Below are 19,794 nucleotides of genomic sequence, written 5' to 3' on the forward strand. Positions count from 1 at the left end.
AAATAAATGTTAGTCTACCTTTGAAAACATGTTTTTTAAACCAAAATATTTCAACTTTCGTATTGCTAATCTAAAACAAAATCAAATTTCTAACCCGGAAAGCTATAAAGCTAGGAAAGGCTAAAATGTGTTTTAACGTTTTGATAAGCATTGATAGTAAAATTGAAGTCCTATATGCCTTTATTTTGTTTTCGCACTGCTGACAGGGCCAAATTATAAGATAGTAGAATAAATTCTCGACAACGATCCGACGGGCACAAGAAGGCGAGGTGCGCAGCGGGCAAGGTGGATCGATCAGGTGGAAGATGACTTGCGGACCCTCCGTAGACTGCGTGGTTGGCGACGTGTAGCCATGGACCGAGCCGAATGGAAAGACTCTTATATACCGCACAGGCCACTTCGGCCTTAGTCTGAATAAATAATAATAATAATAATAATAATAGAATAAATTTTATTAACTAATAAAGGCCAAATCTTTTCCCGTTTTTGGGATTCACAATCGCCACTCAGACCAGGCTTTCCTCTCGGTGAACTTCAGCAACTCTCTTCGACAGGGGCACTGATTTCTGCTGTTCCTTTGGGTTGACAACTTCTCCTGGCGTATATTTGTGAAAAGTGTCCCACATCAAATTGCATCACGAAATTTTCTGTAGAATTTTTTTTTAGAAGTGGTTTAGAGTGTATTGTAACACTGTATTTTTATCGTTGAAAATGGCGTTACTCGAAAAGCAACGTCGCAAATGAGTTTTGTGCAAGCACCTGGAAAATCCTTGACTCTCTTATCACGACATCGGAAAACAACTAGGAATCATGCAGTCAACGGTCGCGTGACTGAACGTAACTACGAAAATCTGAGCTTGGAACGAAAGCAGAAATGCGGACAGAATGGTTGTTCTTTTGATGATCAGCATCACAAACGTGTCGTGAAAGCTTTTAAACGGAATCCCAATCGGTCAGGGATGTGGCCAAACAGTTGAATCCAAGATGAATTCAATCAGGTGTTCCAATCTGTCGAATTAACGATTCAGCCATCTTGGATTTTTGTGAGGGGTAGCCAGCGAGTTTGTTTACATTTTGCACAAAAAATAAATGTTTCACGTGGGCCTCATCTCTTCCATCTATACTGACGTAGTGATTGAACGTTGGTTGAATCTATCTCCAAGTCTTTCATTCAGAGAGCCAAGGACCGGGAACATACGTACAAAGTGCAGAAGGCTCCAAATACTGACAAACGGCAAAATACGTCGAGAAAGTCACGGGCCCGGAAGCTGTGCATCCAGATTCTGATGAAGACTCACTGTCGCATCATACCTCCTGGGGTACTGTTCTTCACCGCACAGCACAATTTTGATCGAGGTTAGGGTTGACAAAAACACAATAGGAAAGGAAGGGAATTCAGGGTGTTCAATTAATTACAATGCTGATGTTTACATAGTTGATCTCCTTGGCGATGTTTTACATCTGTAACGGAGAAAATTGGCATTACATCCCCACACTGGGACAGAGCCGCCTCGCAGCTTAGTGTTCATTAAGCACTTCCACAGTTATTAACTGCGAGGTTTCTAAGCCAAGTTACCATTTTTGCATTCGTATATCATGAGGCTAACACGATGATACTTTTATGCCCAGGGAAGTCGAGACAATTTGCAAGCCGAAAATTGCCTAGACCGGCACCGGGAATCGAACCCAGCCACCCTCAGCATGGTCTTGCTTTGTAGCCGCGCGTCTTACCGCACGGCTAAGGAGGGCCCCAAATTATAACCTAATATGTATCAACAACAACTTTCCAAAATTCGCCCGCCAACACTTCTCTAATCGGCTTTGGCTGCTTCTCTCGGACCAGAAGATGTTCACTTAAGTGCATAGATCTGGGGCAATGGTGGTCCTCGCACGCCCGCACAGCATGGTCAATATCCGCGCCGCAAACACAGAAATTACCTTCTCCCACTCCCAGAGCCCCACTCTGAAAACATGTGCATTTAAAGAGTAGTGATTGAACATTAGACGACACATGGTTCGAATGAAGTCTCGTCCCATATTCAATTTGAACCATGGACGCTTCGACACCTGCGGGCGAATTGAATACAGCCATCTACCCAACTCCCCATTTGTCCATTTCTGTTGCCAGTCGTTCAAGGTATCCTGACGAACTAATGTGAAAAAATAATCGAAAGTGATTTTTCGACCCTAAATATCAACTTCCACAGCGTCCACCTTAACCAAAGAGTCCGCTTTCTCATTTCTCGGAATCGAGCAATGAGAAGGGATCCAAGGCACTCAAAGCTTTCCGTACCCTGTTAGATAATTCGCTGATTGCTTAACCGGACCGATCAGCCCGAACAGGAACTGACGTTGAAGATAAGGAAGAGGTAATGAGGAAGGGATGCAATATGCTTAAGTAAATAGTGTACAACTGCTAGCTCAGCGGTATACACAGAACTAGTCTCTTCCAGATTCCAGCTAACTCCTGCTGTTATGAAAAACGTTAAAAACACAGAAACCAGCAGAGTCATCCATTTTGGACCCGTCTGTAAAAAAAACTTCTCTCCTCGCTGCCGTACCTGTATTTTCTTGCAAATAATGGAGGTATGACCTCCGCAGGAAGAAAAGCTCGTATTCCATGAACTACCTGCTTCATGGACAGATCAAAAGCACGATTGGTGTCAACCAAAGATGGGCCTACCTCCTGCGTAATACACCAGTGGTAAATACTCATGAATCGAGATTGAGAGTTTTGTTCGAGCAGCTTTTCGAAGTTGTCAATGACCAATGGATTGAGAACCTCACAACGTATGAGGAACCGAAGCGATAATTCCGCGAAACGATCTGTCAGAGACAGTATTCCCGCAAGTACTTCCAGGTTCATCGTATGAGTCCAATCCATACAACCTAACGCGATACGGAGACAGCGTTGAAACTTCAACATGTGTGTTTTTGCCGCGGACTGAAAACAGAAACTACCGTATCGAGAACCGACAGAATGGTTGTTCGGTACAACGGGATAAGGTTTCGGGGTGCGCTCCTCACCATGTTCCCATTATTGTTCGTATGAAGTTAATTTGTTGCTGGCATTTTTATGTCAGATACACAATGTGCTTCTCAAAGGTGCATTTCGAGTCGAACCAGACCCCGAGGTATTTTGAAGACATGCTATGAGTGATTGTCTCACCCATCAGTTGGAGCGGGAACTTTGCCGGTTTGAAAAGACAACCATCTCAGTTTTCTCCGGATAGAATTCGATACCCAGCTTTAAAGCCCAAGTAGAAAAATTGTCCACAGTATCTTGCACGGGTCCTTGCAAATCGACTGCTGTTGACTCCGAAGCGGATACAACACAATCATCTGCAAGCTGTCTCAACGAGCAATTTGGCATGAGACATTAGACTGGCCCAAAATGCATGAAATCCTGAATTTCAAACCTTGCACCCTTAAATGACAGTTTGGGGGTCCCAGAAGCTCCCCTGAAAATTCCAGCTCATTCGGTCCAGTGGTTGGCGTGCGCAAATGGCTCAAAGTTTGTATGGGAAAAGTGATCCAAATGTGTGCGGAAACGCAACCGTTTCAGTTTTTTGCTTCTAGGTGGCGCTATAGTCGCCGGATTCCTGTTGTGGACAAAATGTAGAACCTTTTTTATATAAGGAAGCGACTGGTGAAGACCAGATGTAAATCCCTTTGAAATTGGCCAAGTTATAAGCAGCGATGCCAGATCTACGGAAATTTCCGTAGATCTACGGAATTGAATGCTTTCTACGGATCTACGGATCCGTAGATAAAATCTACGGAAAATCGAAAATTTCTGTGGAAATCTACGGATTTTTTTTCTCAATTTTAATTTTATTCGTTGATTCATAAGGGCATAATCTCATTTTAGTCTGTTATGGTTTTCTGGTGACTTGTTCACACACCCCTACAAAAAATTCAACGACACGTTATTCATGACTTTTGTTGAAGACCTTGACTGCCGCTAACCGCATGTCGAACACATCTGTATATGGACGCCATATACAGATGTGCTCGACTTGCGGTTAGCGGCAGTTGAGTACTCGTAAGTTTAGCAATTTCATAAATATATTGGGCTCACAACGTGCATTGCTAGTGAATTTTTTTTGTCCGACGTATAAGTATAGGGAGCGGGATCATTTAGGCAGCACCCCCTATTCCCGCCCGCAACGTTAATAACTCGAGCGCGTTCCAACCAAATGGCTTGATTTTCTGTACATCACTAGATATCGACAGACAATGATGTTATCGATCATTTAGTAATTTGCGTTCGATCATTAAGTACTTTGTCAATAACTCATTCCAGAAGCTGAGTATCAAAATGTGTTGTATGGTGGACTTCTAGTGCAAAGGTTTTTCTATAAATCTGCCTATTTTTTTTAACTGCAAAGAGTTCCATCCTGGGATTTCTCCAGAAATTCGATGCATGTACTTCCTCCAGAAATTCTCCCACACATTTGTACTGGAGGAATTTCCGGAGAATTTGCTCTAAGAACAACCGAAACAATTCCTCGAAGAATTCTAATGGAAGAACTCGAATCATAGAGAAGGTTATATGGAAACTCCAGGAAATATTTCTGAAAAAGAATCCTGAAAGTCTACGGACACTGCCGGAGAAATTCTTGGAAGGTTTCTATAACTCTTGCTAGAAGAACTCCGGGCACATCTCTCATAAAATAATTTTTAGATGAACTCGTAGAATAGCTCCTTGAGAACTCATAGAAGAACTTACGTAACAATTCATATGGGAATTTGTTGAGGAATTCGCTGTAAATATTTCAGTGTATTAAGACAAAAATACGAAAGTGACGATTCACAAACAGGCAAAATCCCAACCTCGGCAAACTGGTTTTGCAGGACGCTAAATTTAGGAACTCGCGGATACTTTTATTTTATGTTTTTCCATTCCCGTTTAAATACCACCGGTGTAAAAGTGAATCTTTATATAAGACTCAGAAATAGAGATAGGGACCTAAATAGAGATTAACGTGGCCATGCCCAAAATTGAGTAATTTATTCAGCAATTCATTTCGGCTGAACTTTGACAGACATTTTATTTGTACTCCAGCACATTTTATTTTCCAGCAAAATCCACTGTACTGTATATCCAGTGAATACAATTTTATGTATTCATCGCTGTACATTCGTTGATGTTGTGATTCAAGCTACAATATATTCTGTGGCTCTGATTTTCTACGTGCGTTTCTACATATTTAGCAAAAAACTTTTTTTTGTTTTTTACTCGACTGTATTATTGAACTTATTTTGGTAGATTTTTGGCTTCGCAGAGTTAGGGATTCCTTTGACACGAACCAGTTTAAAAAAATTAAATTTTAAAACACTTTATCCGCGCACTTCACTTATTGACTACTTACTATAAAATTATTTATGCTTACCTTGCGCATTTTACTCAGCCCAACACATGATTTGTAGCGCGGCGTGGCGTGATGCACCACGTTGCATAAAACTGCCCTTAACTCTCCTAGCAGAATGTCCTAACGCAGTCTTGAAGGGAATTGAAAACTATGTTTTTAATCTTTTCCCAACGTTTCGGTCCATTCAGGGCATTTTTCAAGGGGTCGATTTGTTTAAGTTTCTTCGTCAAATATGTTTCTGTGTAACGTACTATGTCATGTGAGCTATATGGTTCAAATTTGGTCCGTACGAATTTAGTATCGGGAAATTTGAATAAAATTCTGATATCCGAAATTCGGTGCCTGGACTTGCTAATTTCTACCATTGCTTTTCTGCTTTTGAATGGACCGAAACGTCGGAAATGATTAAAAACATAGTTTTCAATTCCTTTCAAGACTGCGAAGCCAAAAATCTACCAAGACAAAACATATAGTCACCTAGAACTACTTCAAGTCCAACATTTGATACTTTAGAGACTTAGGGTACTCTGTTGACTTCTTTATTTGTAATAGTTACAAATGATTTTTCCACGGTTTATGTGGGAAAAAATATATAAAGAACCAACGAAAGTCAAAGTAATCAAAGTAGAAGATGGTGGTCGGTCGGAGCACACTTTTGTTCTTGGTTCATAACATTCAATTGCTCACAAATTGTGATTGATTTTGTTCCCATTTTCGGTTGCCGCGACTGTTATGAGTAATGCACATGATGGAGCACATGGCAATTGTGACATCTGAAAACGAGAGGAAATTTGACTAACGCCAGATCCTACTTCATTTTTGTACTGGAACTGGAAGATTTGTGACTGATCACCGGAATTGGGCCGTCCAAAATTTTTGAGCAAAGCTACGGAACTGATGTTGAAATAATCTGGCATCGCTGGTTATAAGCATCCAAAGTCGAGCGCAGGGATGCCAAAAATACAGATTAATCTGTATTTATACAGATTTTTGACTAGTTTTCAAACACAGAATCTGTATATACAGATATACAGATTTTTTGAATCACGATCTGTATGTACAGATATTTTGAATTTTATTGAACAGTACCGTGAACTGCCTGTAATTTCTTTTTGGTGTTTCATAGACCTGCTATCCGAATTTATGGAATTTTCTGTTGCGGAAATGACCTTGGAATGAAAATGGTTCATTACGTGGTTGCCATTCGCCGCCAAATGGTAAATTTAGGGTTGATTGAAATGCCATTCTATCATAATATCATTATAATAATATAATTATAAGATATATTTTGAATAGTTTTTTCTATTGATCGATAGCTAGACGTAAAAACAAATTAGTTGAAAAAGGAAATAATGGAGTTGGAAGCAGATATGTGTCATGTTACGTTTAGACAGGGTAAGTAAATTGAACAAGCGGTTCGAATTGAATGTCTAAACATCTCCATTCAAGATTCGAATGAAAATAAACTTGAACGAGTTCGAGCGGATTAAATTCAACAGAGTTGATCAATTCACTTTCCCTGTCAAAACTAGGATAAGTGACATATTGCTTAAATTTGAGTTGATTGTAACGATGAATGCTTTTATTTTCGAGCTTTGCGGCAATCTGTTGATATTGTTTATTTATAAGTTATTTATTATAAATGTGAAAATTTACAGAAAATTAGATTTTTTTAAATTCATAAACAATTGTTATGAAACAAACACACATTGAAACACTTTGCGCCCACTAAACTAAATTTTCATCACTTGCAACCCTCAATTTTACCAGTTCGATTTCAATACAGATATCGATACAGATTTTTTAAATGAGAAATACAGATGAAAAGATTTTTTTGGTAAAAAACGCAGATTTTCATTTGGCAACCCTGGTCGAGCGTGTCCCCCAGGGGTGTTTAAAATGAGAGCAACGTACCACCGACCATTGCGGCGGCGATGCAGGCGTATTCTGTGCCGCGCGAAATTAAATGCATGAATATCACGCAATCTCGCGAATTTTTATCCGATTGGTAAATACTTTCCGTACTCTGTACAGTAGTGTAGCTAGAGAGGGAGGGGGTGAATAAGAGGGGCAAGGGGTGGATTTTTTTTTTTAGTAGAAAAACACATCCGGGATATTGTTCGATGTTTAATCTCGCAATTTTCTGGCGTCATTTTATCTTCGAGCTAACACGCTGAAAAAATTTACTCAAAATTGACATAAATTGAAGAACTCAAAATTTTGTCAAGTTTGGTTTATGCTATAGTTTAGAGTTCAATTTTCGAAGCGTGAATGTAAATACACGAAATAAATTAAGTACTTCTTCCATTTATTTTGTTAGCCTCAAATAAAAATATACAGCCATCCAGTTCCAACATTATTGATATGATCCCTCAAAATTACCTTATATTTGGTAGGATCGTTCCTTATAGAACAATATTTGACCCATTTTATTATTTCCCCTTTATGGTGACCAATTTCAATATAGGGTATTCAGAAAAATCGATTGAATTTTTGAAAAACCAACTCAATATTCAACAGCAACGACAAGACTATAAAGAGTTGCTAAATTTATCTTTAGCATTTCTTGGTGTGAAAAGAATTAAATTTTCGCCACCAGGAGCACATAGCAATGCCAGATGGATGGCGGAAGCAATGTATTGTCTTAAAATATGGCTGTTTAGAGGCCAATTTGACATGACCGATGATGAAAGGCGAAAATTCCAGTAATGTGTGCTTTCATTTTACGAGTTTACATTTTGTCTTGGTTTGAAGCTCCTTTACCCTCATCAGCAGCACGAAATGATCTAAACCTGGCAAAAAATTGATAACTTTACGAAATGCTTTCCTGATCAATCAAGAAATGTGTATATGGCTGCGGCTTCAAGATTTGCAAATCATCTATGGTACTTGAGTGAAGAACTAGTCGCTCTGGCTTTTTCGACCCAGAAATATCTACTGATGAGAGAAAAGAAATGGCACACAATTTAAAATCTTGTAAGGGTGATGATTGATGAAGTAAGAAAAATAAAATTGAAAGTATCTACGATCGATAAGTTGACTTCTTGTACGCTTTCGGATTTCGTTTCTCAAAATACGATGATTTTTTTTAAATTTCTGGAATATTTGCAAATTTTCTCAAAGAAGATCCTAGTATATGGGATGACTGGAAGAATTTGGTGAAAGTAGAAATAAAATTAATTCATTTTTGATAGTGAATGACTGTGCTGAAAGAGGAGTTAAACTAGTTCAAGATATTTGTGGAAAACTGACAAAAAATGAAGAACAGCTTCAATATCTTCTCAAAGTTGTTCAACAGCATAGGCAAAATTTTCCAGGTTGCACTCGCTCTGTTATGAAGGAAGGCCTAGCAGTTGAAATAAATAATTGATATAGGTATAAGTGTTGTTTGTTGATAACTTTGTAGTTTTATACAGTTAATTAATTATGCTATAAACATTAAAATTGGTGTTTGAAAAATATATAACTTATATAATATCCCAGGTCTCTCTGTCTTTCTGTCCTTCTGTCCCTCTGTCTGTAACGATTATACCATATCGTTCTAAAATTGATGCAACGGGCATCACGATATCCGAAAACAACTCGTTACAAATATTTCATGAATTTTGTCTCCCCTAAAAAACTTCAGCTCGTTGGCTTCAGTGGTAAGTCACCCTCCTCTCTCTAGCTACAGTACTGTACAGAGCACGGCAAGTATTTACCAATCGGATAAAAATTCGCGAGATTGCGTGATAATCATGCATTTAATTTCGCACGGCACAGAATACGCCTGCATCGCCGCCGCAATGGTCGGTGGTACGTTGCTCTCATTTTAAACACCCCTGGGGACACGCTCGACACCCTCGACTTTGGATGCTTATAACTTGGCCAATTTCAAAGGGATTTACATCCGGTCTTCACCAGTCGCTTCCTTATATAAAAAGGTTCTACGTTTTGTCCACAACAGGAATCCGGCGACTACAGCGCCACCTAGAAGCAAAAACTGAAACGGTTGCGTTTCCGCACACATTTGGATCACTTTTCCCATACAAACTTTGAGCCATTTGCGCACGCCAACCACTGGATCGAATGAGCTGAAATTTTCAGGGGAGCTTCTGGGACCCCCAAACTGTCATTTAAGGGTGCAAGGTTTGAAATTCCAGACTTTTCACTTTTTCCATATAAGCTTGGGCCACTCTAATGAGACATTCATCAATGTCTCTGACGTAAAAATTACAACGCAGGGGCCTCAAACATGAGCCCTGGAAGACATTCTCTTGCGTGCCGATGGACGTCGATAAATAATGCAAAAATGTAACTTTGCTTTGTAATTAACGGAAAACCTTACTGCTCCACTGAAAAGTAACTTCGATTATTCGGTTGAAAAAACAAAAACCTACGGCAAAAACCTGACTGTCCAGGAAAATCCGAGGTAAAACCGACTGTCTCGCAGTCACTTTTTCAAATGTTTTGATGGGCCGCCCTTTTATTCGGTTCTATTTGATGCCCTGATGCTCTGGCCAAAATTTCAGCCAAATCGGTCAACGTTTGGGCGGTGCTAAACTCGTTGGAAGTTTATATGGAAAAATGTATGCAGAAATATCCAAAATCAGTGATTTGCAGTTGGAACGCACAATTTACGATCAAGAACCATGATACTCATTCAGTTCTAATAGAATTAATTACAGAATGTTATGCTGAAAGCCGCGAGAAGATTAGATTTTATTATGCAAAAATGTTAGCATTTTACTGGAGTGATGTAGGGGTGAATTTATTTCTTTTAAAAGGTAAAAGAAACGAAATTTGCTTAAACCCCACTTCAGAGAAATATTAATAACTTAGCCAGGCAAACTATAATCTTCTCGCGGTTTTCTGCATAACATTCTGTATTAAATTCTTCAAGATCTGAATGAGTATCATAGTTCTTCATCGTTAGTTGTGTAGTCCAGCTGCAATTTATTGTATTTGGTTGTTTCTGCATACATTTTTGCATATAAACTTCCAACGAGTTTAGCATCGAAAAAAATTTAAAAGGGTTTTTCCCATACTAATTTGAGCCACCCTATTGACCGCCCACGGTTGCTACTCCGTTATTGCTAGGTCAGCTGTAATTACACAGAGATCCAATAGATGAAGAGTGTAAGAACTGGTGACCCAAAAATAAGCAATACCAGCGCCGGCCGTATCCGAATGCAGGTCAATTAAGGAATAGGTAGGAAATTGTTGACGTGATACTCGCTTTGATAGAAGCCGACGAGTCATCTGCACTTCCACGAGAAATAACTGGGATGTTGGATATATGGGGTAGGGAGTGTGGCAGGGTTTTGGTAAAAGGTCTGCCGTGTACAGCGTGTAGTTTGATTTAAAACAAAAACAATCGAAAAACGCGAAAAACGAAAAATATTTTAATTATCGACCGCACTACACAGATGCGAACAAAGTTTTCACTTTCTGATTAACTCACCCGCACAAAGCAAAACAAAATTTCGGCGACCGGCCGATCGCTCTGTTTACTGGAGAATCTGAAACACGAGAAAACACGCACTGAACTGATTTACTTTATTACTTCCGCGCAATACAGAACACAATATTTCGGCAAATCGCGCGATCGTTATGCTGTCCGAAACAAGAGAAAACACGCACTCTGTAATTGAGGATTCATCGTATTATTCATATTTATTCCTCGTTACCAACAGCAGTCTCAGAAATAGAACATAATTAACTTTACCCTGCAGATGGTTGGAAGACTCGAATTTCAAACTCGGTTTGAGGTCAAGGAAATGTTGCTTTTATTAAACACCGTTATACTTAGTTTAAAAAAAACACTTTTATAAACTCTTGGCAATGCAAATATTTTTTTGAGGATTATTCATTTGACCCAGTGGCGTAGCCAGAAAATTGGTCCGGGGGGGGGGTTTTCCGAAAAAAAAAATTTCGAAAAAAAAAATTTCTTTTGAAAATTTTGTCTCTGGGGGGGGTTTTATGCCCAAAACCACCCCCCTGGCTACGCCACTGATTTGACCACATTACGATTAAAAATTGTGGCTTTGATCGAGCTTTGAAAATAGGACTCATTACGGCCTTCATCACAACTGTAGAGCTGCTCATAAGATCAATCGGCATATGAAGCCTTTCCAGAAGATTTATGAGAAGTTTATTGATAGCAATAAGAGTGCCAATAAAACTGAGCAATAATAAAACCATGGTGATTGCTGTCATAAATCCACTATAAGAATTAAATAAATCCAACAAGCATGGAAATTGTTACTTGGTATTATACACTAAGGATATGGGTCTACAGTAGATCTAATAACTGGTTGCAATGGCACACCCGAACATAAAAAAGCTTCGTGCCACTATTCAAATATTGTTCTCTTTTTCCTCAGTAAGATGTCTAAGCTTCGTTCTGCCTTCTATTCACCTCCAGTAGGGCCTTCCTTTCCACGACAAAGTCGCAGAGGGCCAACGGGGCATAACGAAAGTCCCTGCTAATCCATTGGCTATCTAGGAACGACATAATCTCGTCTGTGAAGCTTGTGACTGGTCATTATTAGGTCCTTGATGATCTTGGTCAAAGTAGCCCAATCCATCTGAATGTCGATGGGGGCATCCTCTGATCTGCTATGTATTTCATTGTCGCTTACTCCTGGTGACTCTTGGTGCAACCTGTTGAGGGCACTTCATCTTGCGAAAGAATCCACGCTATTGTCAGCCTCTCCTCTTCACTATATTTCTATTTAGAGTCTTTAGAGGCAATTGCCATTGCTTTCACCTCTCAGGTCATGAATCACCTTGGCAAGAGACGCTTGATACCGTAGGATTAGGGGTTTAACACCATTACGCACTACGTGTCTACATCCCCTGCGTAACGGGATCAGTAATAGTCATGTGAGGGACATAAACGGAGCCTTCTTACAAACATGAACACTACTACAGAACAGGTGATGGCTGTACCACGGTGCGCACCTGATCGCCAATAAGGCAGGCGACGAAGGCGATATGGTTACGAACCTGGGAGCATGCGCACCGAACATAAGTTTTCCAGCTCCAGATCTTCAGGAAATCTTGGAGGAGATTTGCCAGCTGAAAAACGACAAAACCGCTGGGGCAGACCAACTACCAGAACAGTTACATAAACACGGTGAAGAAGCGCTGGCTAGAGCACTACACCGGGCAATTACCAAGAGTTAAGGGGAGGAGATTCCGGCGGAATGGATGAAAAGAGTCGTATGTCCCATCTAGAGAAAGGGCGAAATGCTGTATTGTAGCGCTGATCAAGCGATCACACTGTTGATTCTACTAGGTATTCTCCCAAATGTTATTCCGTCGACTAACACAAAATTACAAAAAACTTCCGGAGACAGTACAACACAACACATATGACATAAGTGAGCAGGGAACGTTGCTAATATGTCAGACAACTACTCGGTGATACAACTTCTCGATAGCGATCTTGCGTAGGCAAGAGCACGCAACTCAGGTTCAGAGCACGCAATGCGGTCGGGTCTGAGCTTGACGACCGACTGGAAAATAGCTCACACAACCTCACTTGATCAGTACAGTTGCTGATGAAGAATGTGTGTAGCCACCAGACATTCTAAATACTCACGCTCCTCTAATGTGAACGTGTACTATACACATGTGGAAGTGTTGGCTTGAGAAATGGATTGCGAGTGACTTGACTATCTCTCTCTCGAGCTCATTCAGTAGCCGCTAGGTTGCGAAGGCCGTCGGAGGTCCTTCGTAGCTTAGTTTGTTAAAGCACCAGTCTAGCGTACCGTAGGGTCGTGGGTTCGAGTCCCATCGAAGGGAAAGTGGCTACCTCCAATACATTTTTCAAATCATTGTCTTCCACATAATGTACATATTCACATATGAGTTTTCATAAGTATTATAACGTGAGCTTTGATTAGTATGTAGTAAAATCGAGTTTTGACCTCAATTAATAAAGTCATTCGCCGCGGTAGAACTCGATACGTTCTAATCGAATCAAGGAAATTATTTGGCACTTCTGTAGAACCACTATCCCAAGTAGCCATGCTTCAGCTACATAGAGTGTTGAAAATTACATCATTTATAGTTCAGCCTAACATAAATACACGGTTTGATATGCTTGTGATAAATATTGTGTAAATATGCTTTACGCTTGCATTCAGTTTAATGCTTCCTCTACTAATATTTATTGTTCTCCATCTCATTACAGGTTTATCGAATTCGGCCGGGGTAAAAGCATCCCGCTGACCCCCGAGTACTCGAATTCCGAACTCTCCAAAGAACTATCGAACGCAGGTCGTGTAATCGTGGAAAAGTCAATCAGAAAACTACAGAGAGGAGAGTCCTACGACCACTGTCAATCGTTTGACGACAAAAAGTTTGTTATCGACAAGAACGGAAAGATTTGCGAGCGAAAGAAGAAGGGCCGCCTGTACAGCCTGGGTGGGAACGAACCACCGCGGAAATGTAATCGCGGCCGGCTGGACCGGCTGAAGACCGTTGGCACATTCGACATCACCAACGAGATATCGCGGCTCAGCCAGAAAACGATGAACCTGAACGAACGCATCATCGGTAACCAACTGTTTGCCCAGACCGTTGACGAGGTCACTACCACTGCCATCGGTAGTGCCGCCGGTGGTATCTGTGCCGGGTTGGTCCCATGCATAGCAACGGATATCTTCGGATCTACCCTGACCAATCCGGGCATCGATACAACTAACACTCAACCGCAACAACCACCACAGTTCAGCGGAGTCACACGACCAGGTAACGGTCCGACGCTGTTGAAGCAAAACGCCGAAATCATCCACCTGTCGCCTCACCATCATCTGCCACCTAATCATCCGCTAGTGCTGCAACAGCAGCAACAGAAAGTCGCTAAAAGCAGAAGCCTAAGTACGGGTTCCTACATTACTAAAGAATCGAGTGTTCATTCTAGCATAGAGAAGATTATCAAATCCAATAGCAATTCCGAGTTGAACGAGAACGCGCAAAAGACGATAGATACAATTCCGAAGAACAAGTCATTAGAAGATAGTAGAACTATGAAGCTCAACCAGTCGCATTCGCCGCTGCGCAAACCGATTTTGCGCAAGTCCAAGAAAATCATTCGTACCGATTCGGAGTTCCTCAAGGGTAACATTTACGAAAAAGAGTCGAGCCTTTCGAGCTCGCAATACACGCCAACGCACGTCGAAAAACGACGTGAGTTTGCCGATTATCGAAGTAGCAATCCCTCCTCGGAAACACACAAATCGACCGACGAAAGTTCGAAAAACATTTCAACGGACGAAATCGACACAGTGTTCTCCGATACGATGGAGCTGGAACAAATGGAAGCTGACTATAAAATGCATTTGAAAAATAACCTTCAGCGAGAATACAAAAGCGACAGCGATACCCTGGACGAGGTGGGGAAAAAGCAACCAGACTACAATACGTGGAAGAATCAGAGCTACGAGAATACGTTTGACATCTTCGAAGAGAAAGAGCAAGAACCGGACGAAAGCGGGAGCTCCTCAAAAGATGTAACGAAAACTGAAGGGGACTCTGGGAAAGAAACCGAAAGATCAAGAAGCGTGGAGACAAACGTTACACGAAAATCAAGCGAAACGGATCTGAAATCCAAACGAAGTGCAGACCGGCCGACGGAGCTAGAGCTAGGAACCTCGTCGGACGGTAGCAAACACCCGTCGGTGGATGGTTCCCTTGGTCACATCTTCGAAAAAAATCTAGGCCGATTCAAGAAGATGAACAAACTGCTGAAGTGTAAACGATTCAGCACTTCTGCACTGTACGATAAGAAAAGCAAACCCAACTACAAGGAAACTATTTTCTTTGAAGATAAAGCATCGCCAACGAAGGCGACCGCGGAACAAGCCGGGCGATCGCCCGTCAAGTCCTACCATTCGCAATCCAAGATGTCAATCACTTCTTCCAAGTCTTCCCTCTTCGGTACCAAGAAAAGCAACGTGTTCACTCTCAAGGGCAAGAAGTTTCCATTTTCCACCAGTAATAACACCACCAGCAATGGCGATGCGAAAACCTCCCCAAGCAAGTCCAAGTCCAACAACGAGATCAGCTACTTCCGAACCAAGTCTACCAAGGGTTCGAAGAAATCGCTTAAGAACAATAGCACAGCGTGCCTGAATTTGGAAACTACATGCACCTCTCCCCTATCGGAGGCGTTCTACAATACAACCGGAAGTGTTCGACTCAGTGCTATGGAGCTGTACGAGAAGTTTTGTTCGCAAGATTTCAGCGGTTTGTACAAGCATGAAGCGGTGCGGGGCGATCACGAAGATGGCCCGAACGGATCGGCTTCGGGACAGTACGATCCGAACCGAAGCCTGGGTGCGATACGGAAGTACAAGCGACGCAATTTCAAGCTGCTGCGACAGAAGAGCGAACCGAAGTTCTCGTTCAGGACCGACACCCTGTACGAGAATGAAGACAGCTATGACGATACGTGCTACCCGGATGAGGAACACAAGGACGAATTCGAGGTGGAGGATTATAATCAGTTTTTGTACGACGAGCAGTATTATGAGGAAGACATAGAAAACCTTAGCATAGAGAATATTTACTATCGGGGGAATTTGGTAAGGGAAGACGGTACCATAGTGGAAGCGTATCAGTACGAGGAGGAAGTGATGGAAGGTGAAGAAGAAACGGAGGAAGAGGAAGAGGAGGAAGAAGAAGGTGAAGAGGAAGTGGAAGAAGAGGAAGAGGAGGATGAGGAGGATGTTGAAGAAGACGAAGAACAATACTGCGAACAGGGGGTAGCGATAGCTGATGGGAACTTACAACCACCGCAAATCGATATGGCCACATCGATGGATTCAGACTGTGATGAGATCTACTTGATGCCTGAGAATGAGTCAAAGAAGCTGATTATACATGATTTCTTGTTCCACCATAGTAATAATGAGTTTGATAATGTTGGCGATGAATATGATGTATCGGAGGACGACTTAGAGCCGATCGACACGGGTAAAGATCAAGACACACTGACGATTTACAAGATTTGCTCGAAAGAGAGCATCTTGAGCTCGAAAGGCGACTTGGACAACATTGGTCTGAGCTCGTCACTCGATCCGTATTTCTTGAAGTCAGATTGTCTGACAGCGCTGGAGCGAACTGCATCATTGGAGCTTCTGAGCAATTCCAGTGGCACGTTGAATAAATCTACGTTAACAGATTACGCATTTGATACAGTTAAAAACGCTAACTTAGATAGCTGTAGTACGTCGCGTCTGAGTTTATCGCTGAAGAGTGAGATATTCGAAGAAACACTTGCGAATGGAGCTAGTGATGGGTCTGGAGAGATTAAGCAGATCAAGAACTGGAACATCGAAGACTTTACCCTTACCCCGGAAGGATCGTTCTCGGATGAGACCATGGACGAGATATTGAAAGCTCACTTGGCGGAGGAAAGTGAAGAACAAACTCGATCTGAAGTTCGAGAAAATGTAGTGAAGGGGCCAGAAACGGATCAGTCAGTGATGACCAACCCAACGACAAGCGAGTACACGATAATCGATTTGGACGAAGAACCGTACTTGGTGGACCCAACGATATCGGATTTCACGAATGAGATCACAAAGGAATTCGATTTACTGTTCTCACGGGCTGAAACAGAATCCCGTGCCGCCAGCTATTCGGGAAGTCCGGTGTACGATGAAGAGGACTCCTCCAGTGGTAAGGCAGTACTTCTGGAGCAGCTGGACCTTCGGCCTACAGTGATTGACCTGCCCACTCGCTACTCCATGCAGAAACTGGAACCCATCAACCTAGATGCTGAAGAGATAAAGATAACCAGACACACTGAGGACCAACTAAAAACGCAACACGATAGTGCCAAAGTAGTAGAAGTAGTTGATAAGAAGCATAGTAAGGTAGATAAAAACAAAGCACCGGAGCCGGATCAAGCGGCGACGGTGGGGGCTGCGGTCTCGACGGGCGGCGATCATTTGCGGAAGGCTCGTAGTCAATCCCTGGGTAACCTTAAGAACAAAACCAAATGTTTTCCATTATAGAAGTTAAGAAACGCTGTAATTAGTCGACTAGCTGTGTAGGGAAAGTAGACAGGTCGCACAGGGGGGAAGGAATCGACTCGAAAACGGTGCCTACTTTCTACGGTTGGTTGCTGCCCTGGGAAAGTGAAAATTTCCGGAAACCACAAACCATCGATGGTTGCCAATCTTTGTCCGGGCTATATACCACTGGTGTTTGAAAGTTTCATTAGGGTTTTGAACACCGCATGATCATTTACGAAGTATAATTAATCGTTGATCACATTTTTTTTAATGTAGTGCTTTTAGACAAGTTTGGAAGAAATGCCAAATTATTGGAACTTGGCCGAGATTTTGATAATGGTTTCCGAGATCTCAATAAAAATTAATTCTGCTAAATTTCTATAATATAATACTATAAGCGGTAGAAGGATAACGAGATCTCAGCTATTAGATTTTTGTCAAAATAATTTAGGACTGAAGGATTTGTACACCGCCTTAACATAACAATCACATTAAATTATGTGTATTATATTGACCTGAAAGATTCATTTCATGAAGCATCTTTTTACCGATTTGTGACAAACATCGAATGATTATTGAAAACATTTAATAACACAGGCAGCTTCTTCATTCACTTAGTCATTCCTAATGCCACGCTTGACACTGATTTATATTTGGCAAGTTTTGAATATTGTTGTCTGTTGAATTCTCTCTTTATTAAATGTCTTCCGACATTTGCACTAAGTGCCCAGCCCACTGAAATTTGCCGAGTGGTTTGGCCGAAAGTAATTTAGCCGAAAGGGTAATTTAGCCGAATAGACCATTTGGCCGAATAGCCATTTGGCCGAAAAAGTCATTTGGCCGAATAGGTTATTTGGCCGAATAGGTCATTTGGTCGAACAGGTCGTTCGGCCGAATTATCATATGACCCATATTTCCCATAATCCATATGACCTATTCGACCAAATGGCCTATTCAGCCGGATGACCCGTCCAGCAGAATGACTTACGCCCATATGGGTTTCAGCCTAATGTTCGGCCTAGTGGCATTTGGCGAAATGGCTTTTGCACTTCCTTTAAAGAGAATGAATTCTCATTGGAAGTGCACCGAAATTGTAAAGAGGTTTGAAAAGAAGAGGAGGTTTTATGCCTTAGGGAGAAGTGATTCAAATGAATACCACTCCCAGGGGCTTTTCCCTGCTCCAAGCAATAAAGAAGATATGATTTCAGCCAAATGACGTTTCCTCCATTTTCTGTAGAATTGAACCCATCGTCCTTAAATTTATCGTCACGGTAGTTTTCATATCGTGACCAGGGTAGAAATATTTCACAGTCAATGCAGTGAAAAACATGGATCTCAGTAAAATCTGCTGTCGCCTTCATCGCCGCCGTGGTGAGTGCGACTGGGTGCCGCCGAAAAATCATTTCCAACACCGACTATTCAATTTCGCATTCAGCCACTCACAAGTCGCTCTGACATGCTGCTCAGTTCGCGCCTTACCGTATGACTGTGAGTGGCCCATTTAAACGCGTGGTGAATTTTTTCAATTTGCTGGGTGAATGTGTAAATTTTGCTGTGGTAAATTTCATCTTCGCGGCGCTGTGGGTGATGTGAGTTCTGTTGTTTACTTTTCTGCCTCTCCGGGAATGTGAGGTTGATTTCAAAGCAGGAAGAAAATAAAAAAATGATATAAAATAACATCACCTTCATCCAGTGCTGCCGAATATTTACAACCCTGATCGTGACATTCATTTGTTAAAGTATCTAGAGTTTCGTTTTTCTCATTATCGTTATCAGTGACATATTCAACTATAAAACCAGCCTTCCAGAAGCAATTCTGGATTGTATCTGGATCTGGTTTCATGTTTACTGCCCATACTTCTTCTTCTTCGTCGTCTTCTTCTTCTTCTTCTTCTTCTTATCGGCATTACATCCCCACACTGGGACAGAGCCGCCTCGCAGCTTAGTGTTCATTAAGCACTTTCACAGTTATTAACTGCGAGGTTTCTAAGCCAGGTTACCATTTTTGCATTCGTATATCATGAGGCTAGCACGATGATACTTTTATCCCCAGGGAAGTCGAGACAATTTCCAATCCGAAAATTACCTAGACCGGCACCGGGAATCGAACCCAGCCACCCTCAGCATGGTCTTGCTTTGTAGCCTCGCGTCTTACCGCACGGCTAAGGAGGGCCCCTACTGCCCATACTATAATATGAACAATAATATGATTGCATCCAGAACTGGTATGTCCGGATGGTTCTTTTAAATATACTTGATACTCTATGGGCTACAGCTCTTCGATGAACCTACACTGAATGGAGGATCCTTCTCAACTAGACTCGATCCTGGGCCAATCGCTTCCAGTCGCCCTGAACATTGAGCGCCCTCAGGTCCTCTTCAACTGCAAAAGGCCATCGTGTACG

The 19,794-nt window shown here is 41.6% G+C and overlaps 1 protein-coding gene across 6 annotated transcripts in view; it reads left to right on the top strand.

Moving 5' to 3' along the window:
• The window catches only part of LOC134213062 (receptor-type tyrosine-protein phosphatase kappa), a 436,242-nt gene extending 416,739 nt beyond the window's left edge, over positions 1-19,503 (top strand). For 4 of the 6 annotated variants that reach the window (XR_009979392.1, XR_009979395.1, XR_009979394.1 and 1 more), the window contains one exon: positions 13,558-13,893. Coding sequence is in view for 1 of the 6 variants with exons in the window: in XM_062691595.1 (XP_062547579.1) it covers positions 13,898-17,389 (3,492 nt within the window). In the remaining 5 variants the exon portion in view is untranslated. Of the gene's footprint in view, positions 1-206; positions 336-13,557 lie in introns of those variants that run through there. The other 2 variants (XR_009979393.1, XM_062691595.1) reach the window with 2 other exon arrangements.
• The last annotated feature ends 291 nt before the right edge of the window (positions 19,504-19,794 follow it).

Source organism: Armigeres subalbatus, chromosome 2 (genome assembly GCF_024139115.2).
Source record: "Armigeres subalbatus isolate Guangzhou_Male chromosome 2, GZ_Asu_2, whole genome shotgun sequence".
NCBI lineage: Eukaryota > Metazoa > Arthropoda > Insecta > Diptera > Culicidae > Armigeres > Armigeres subalbatus.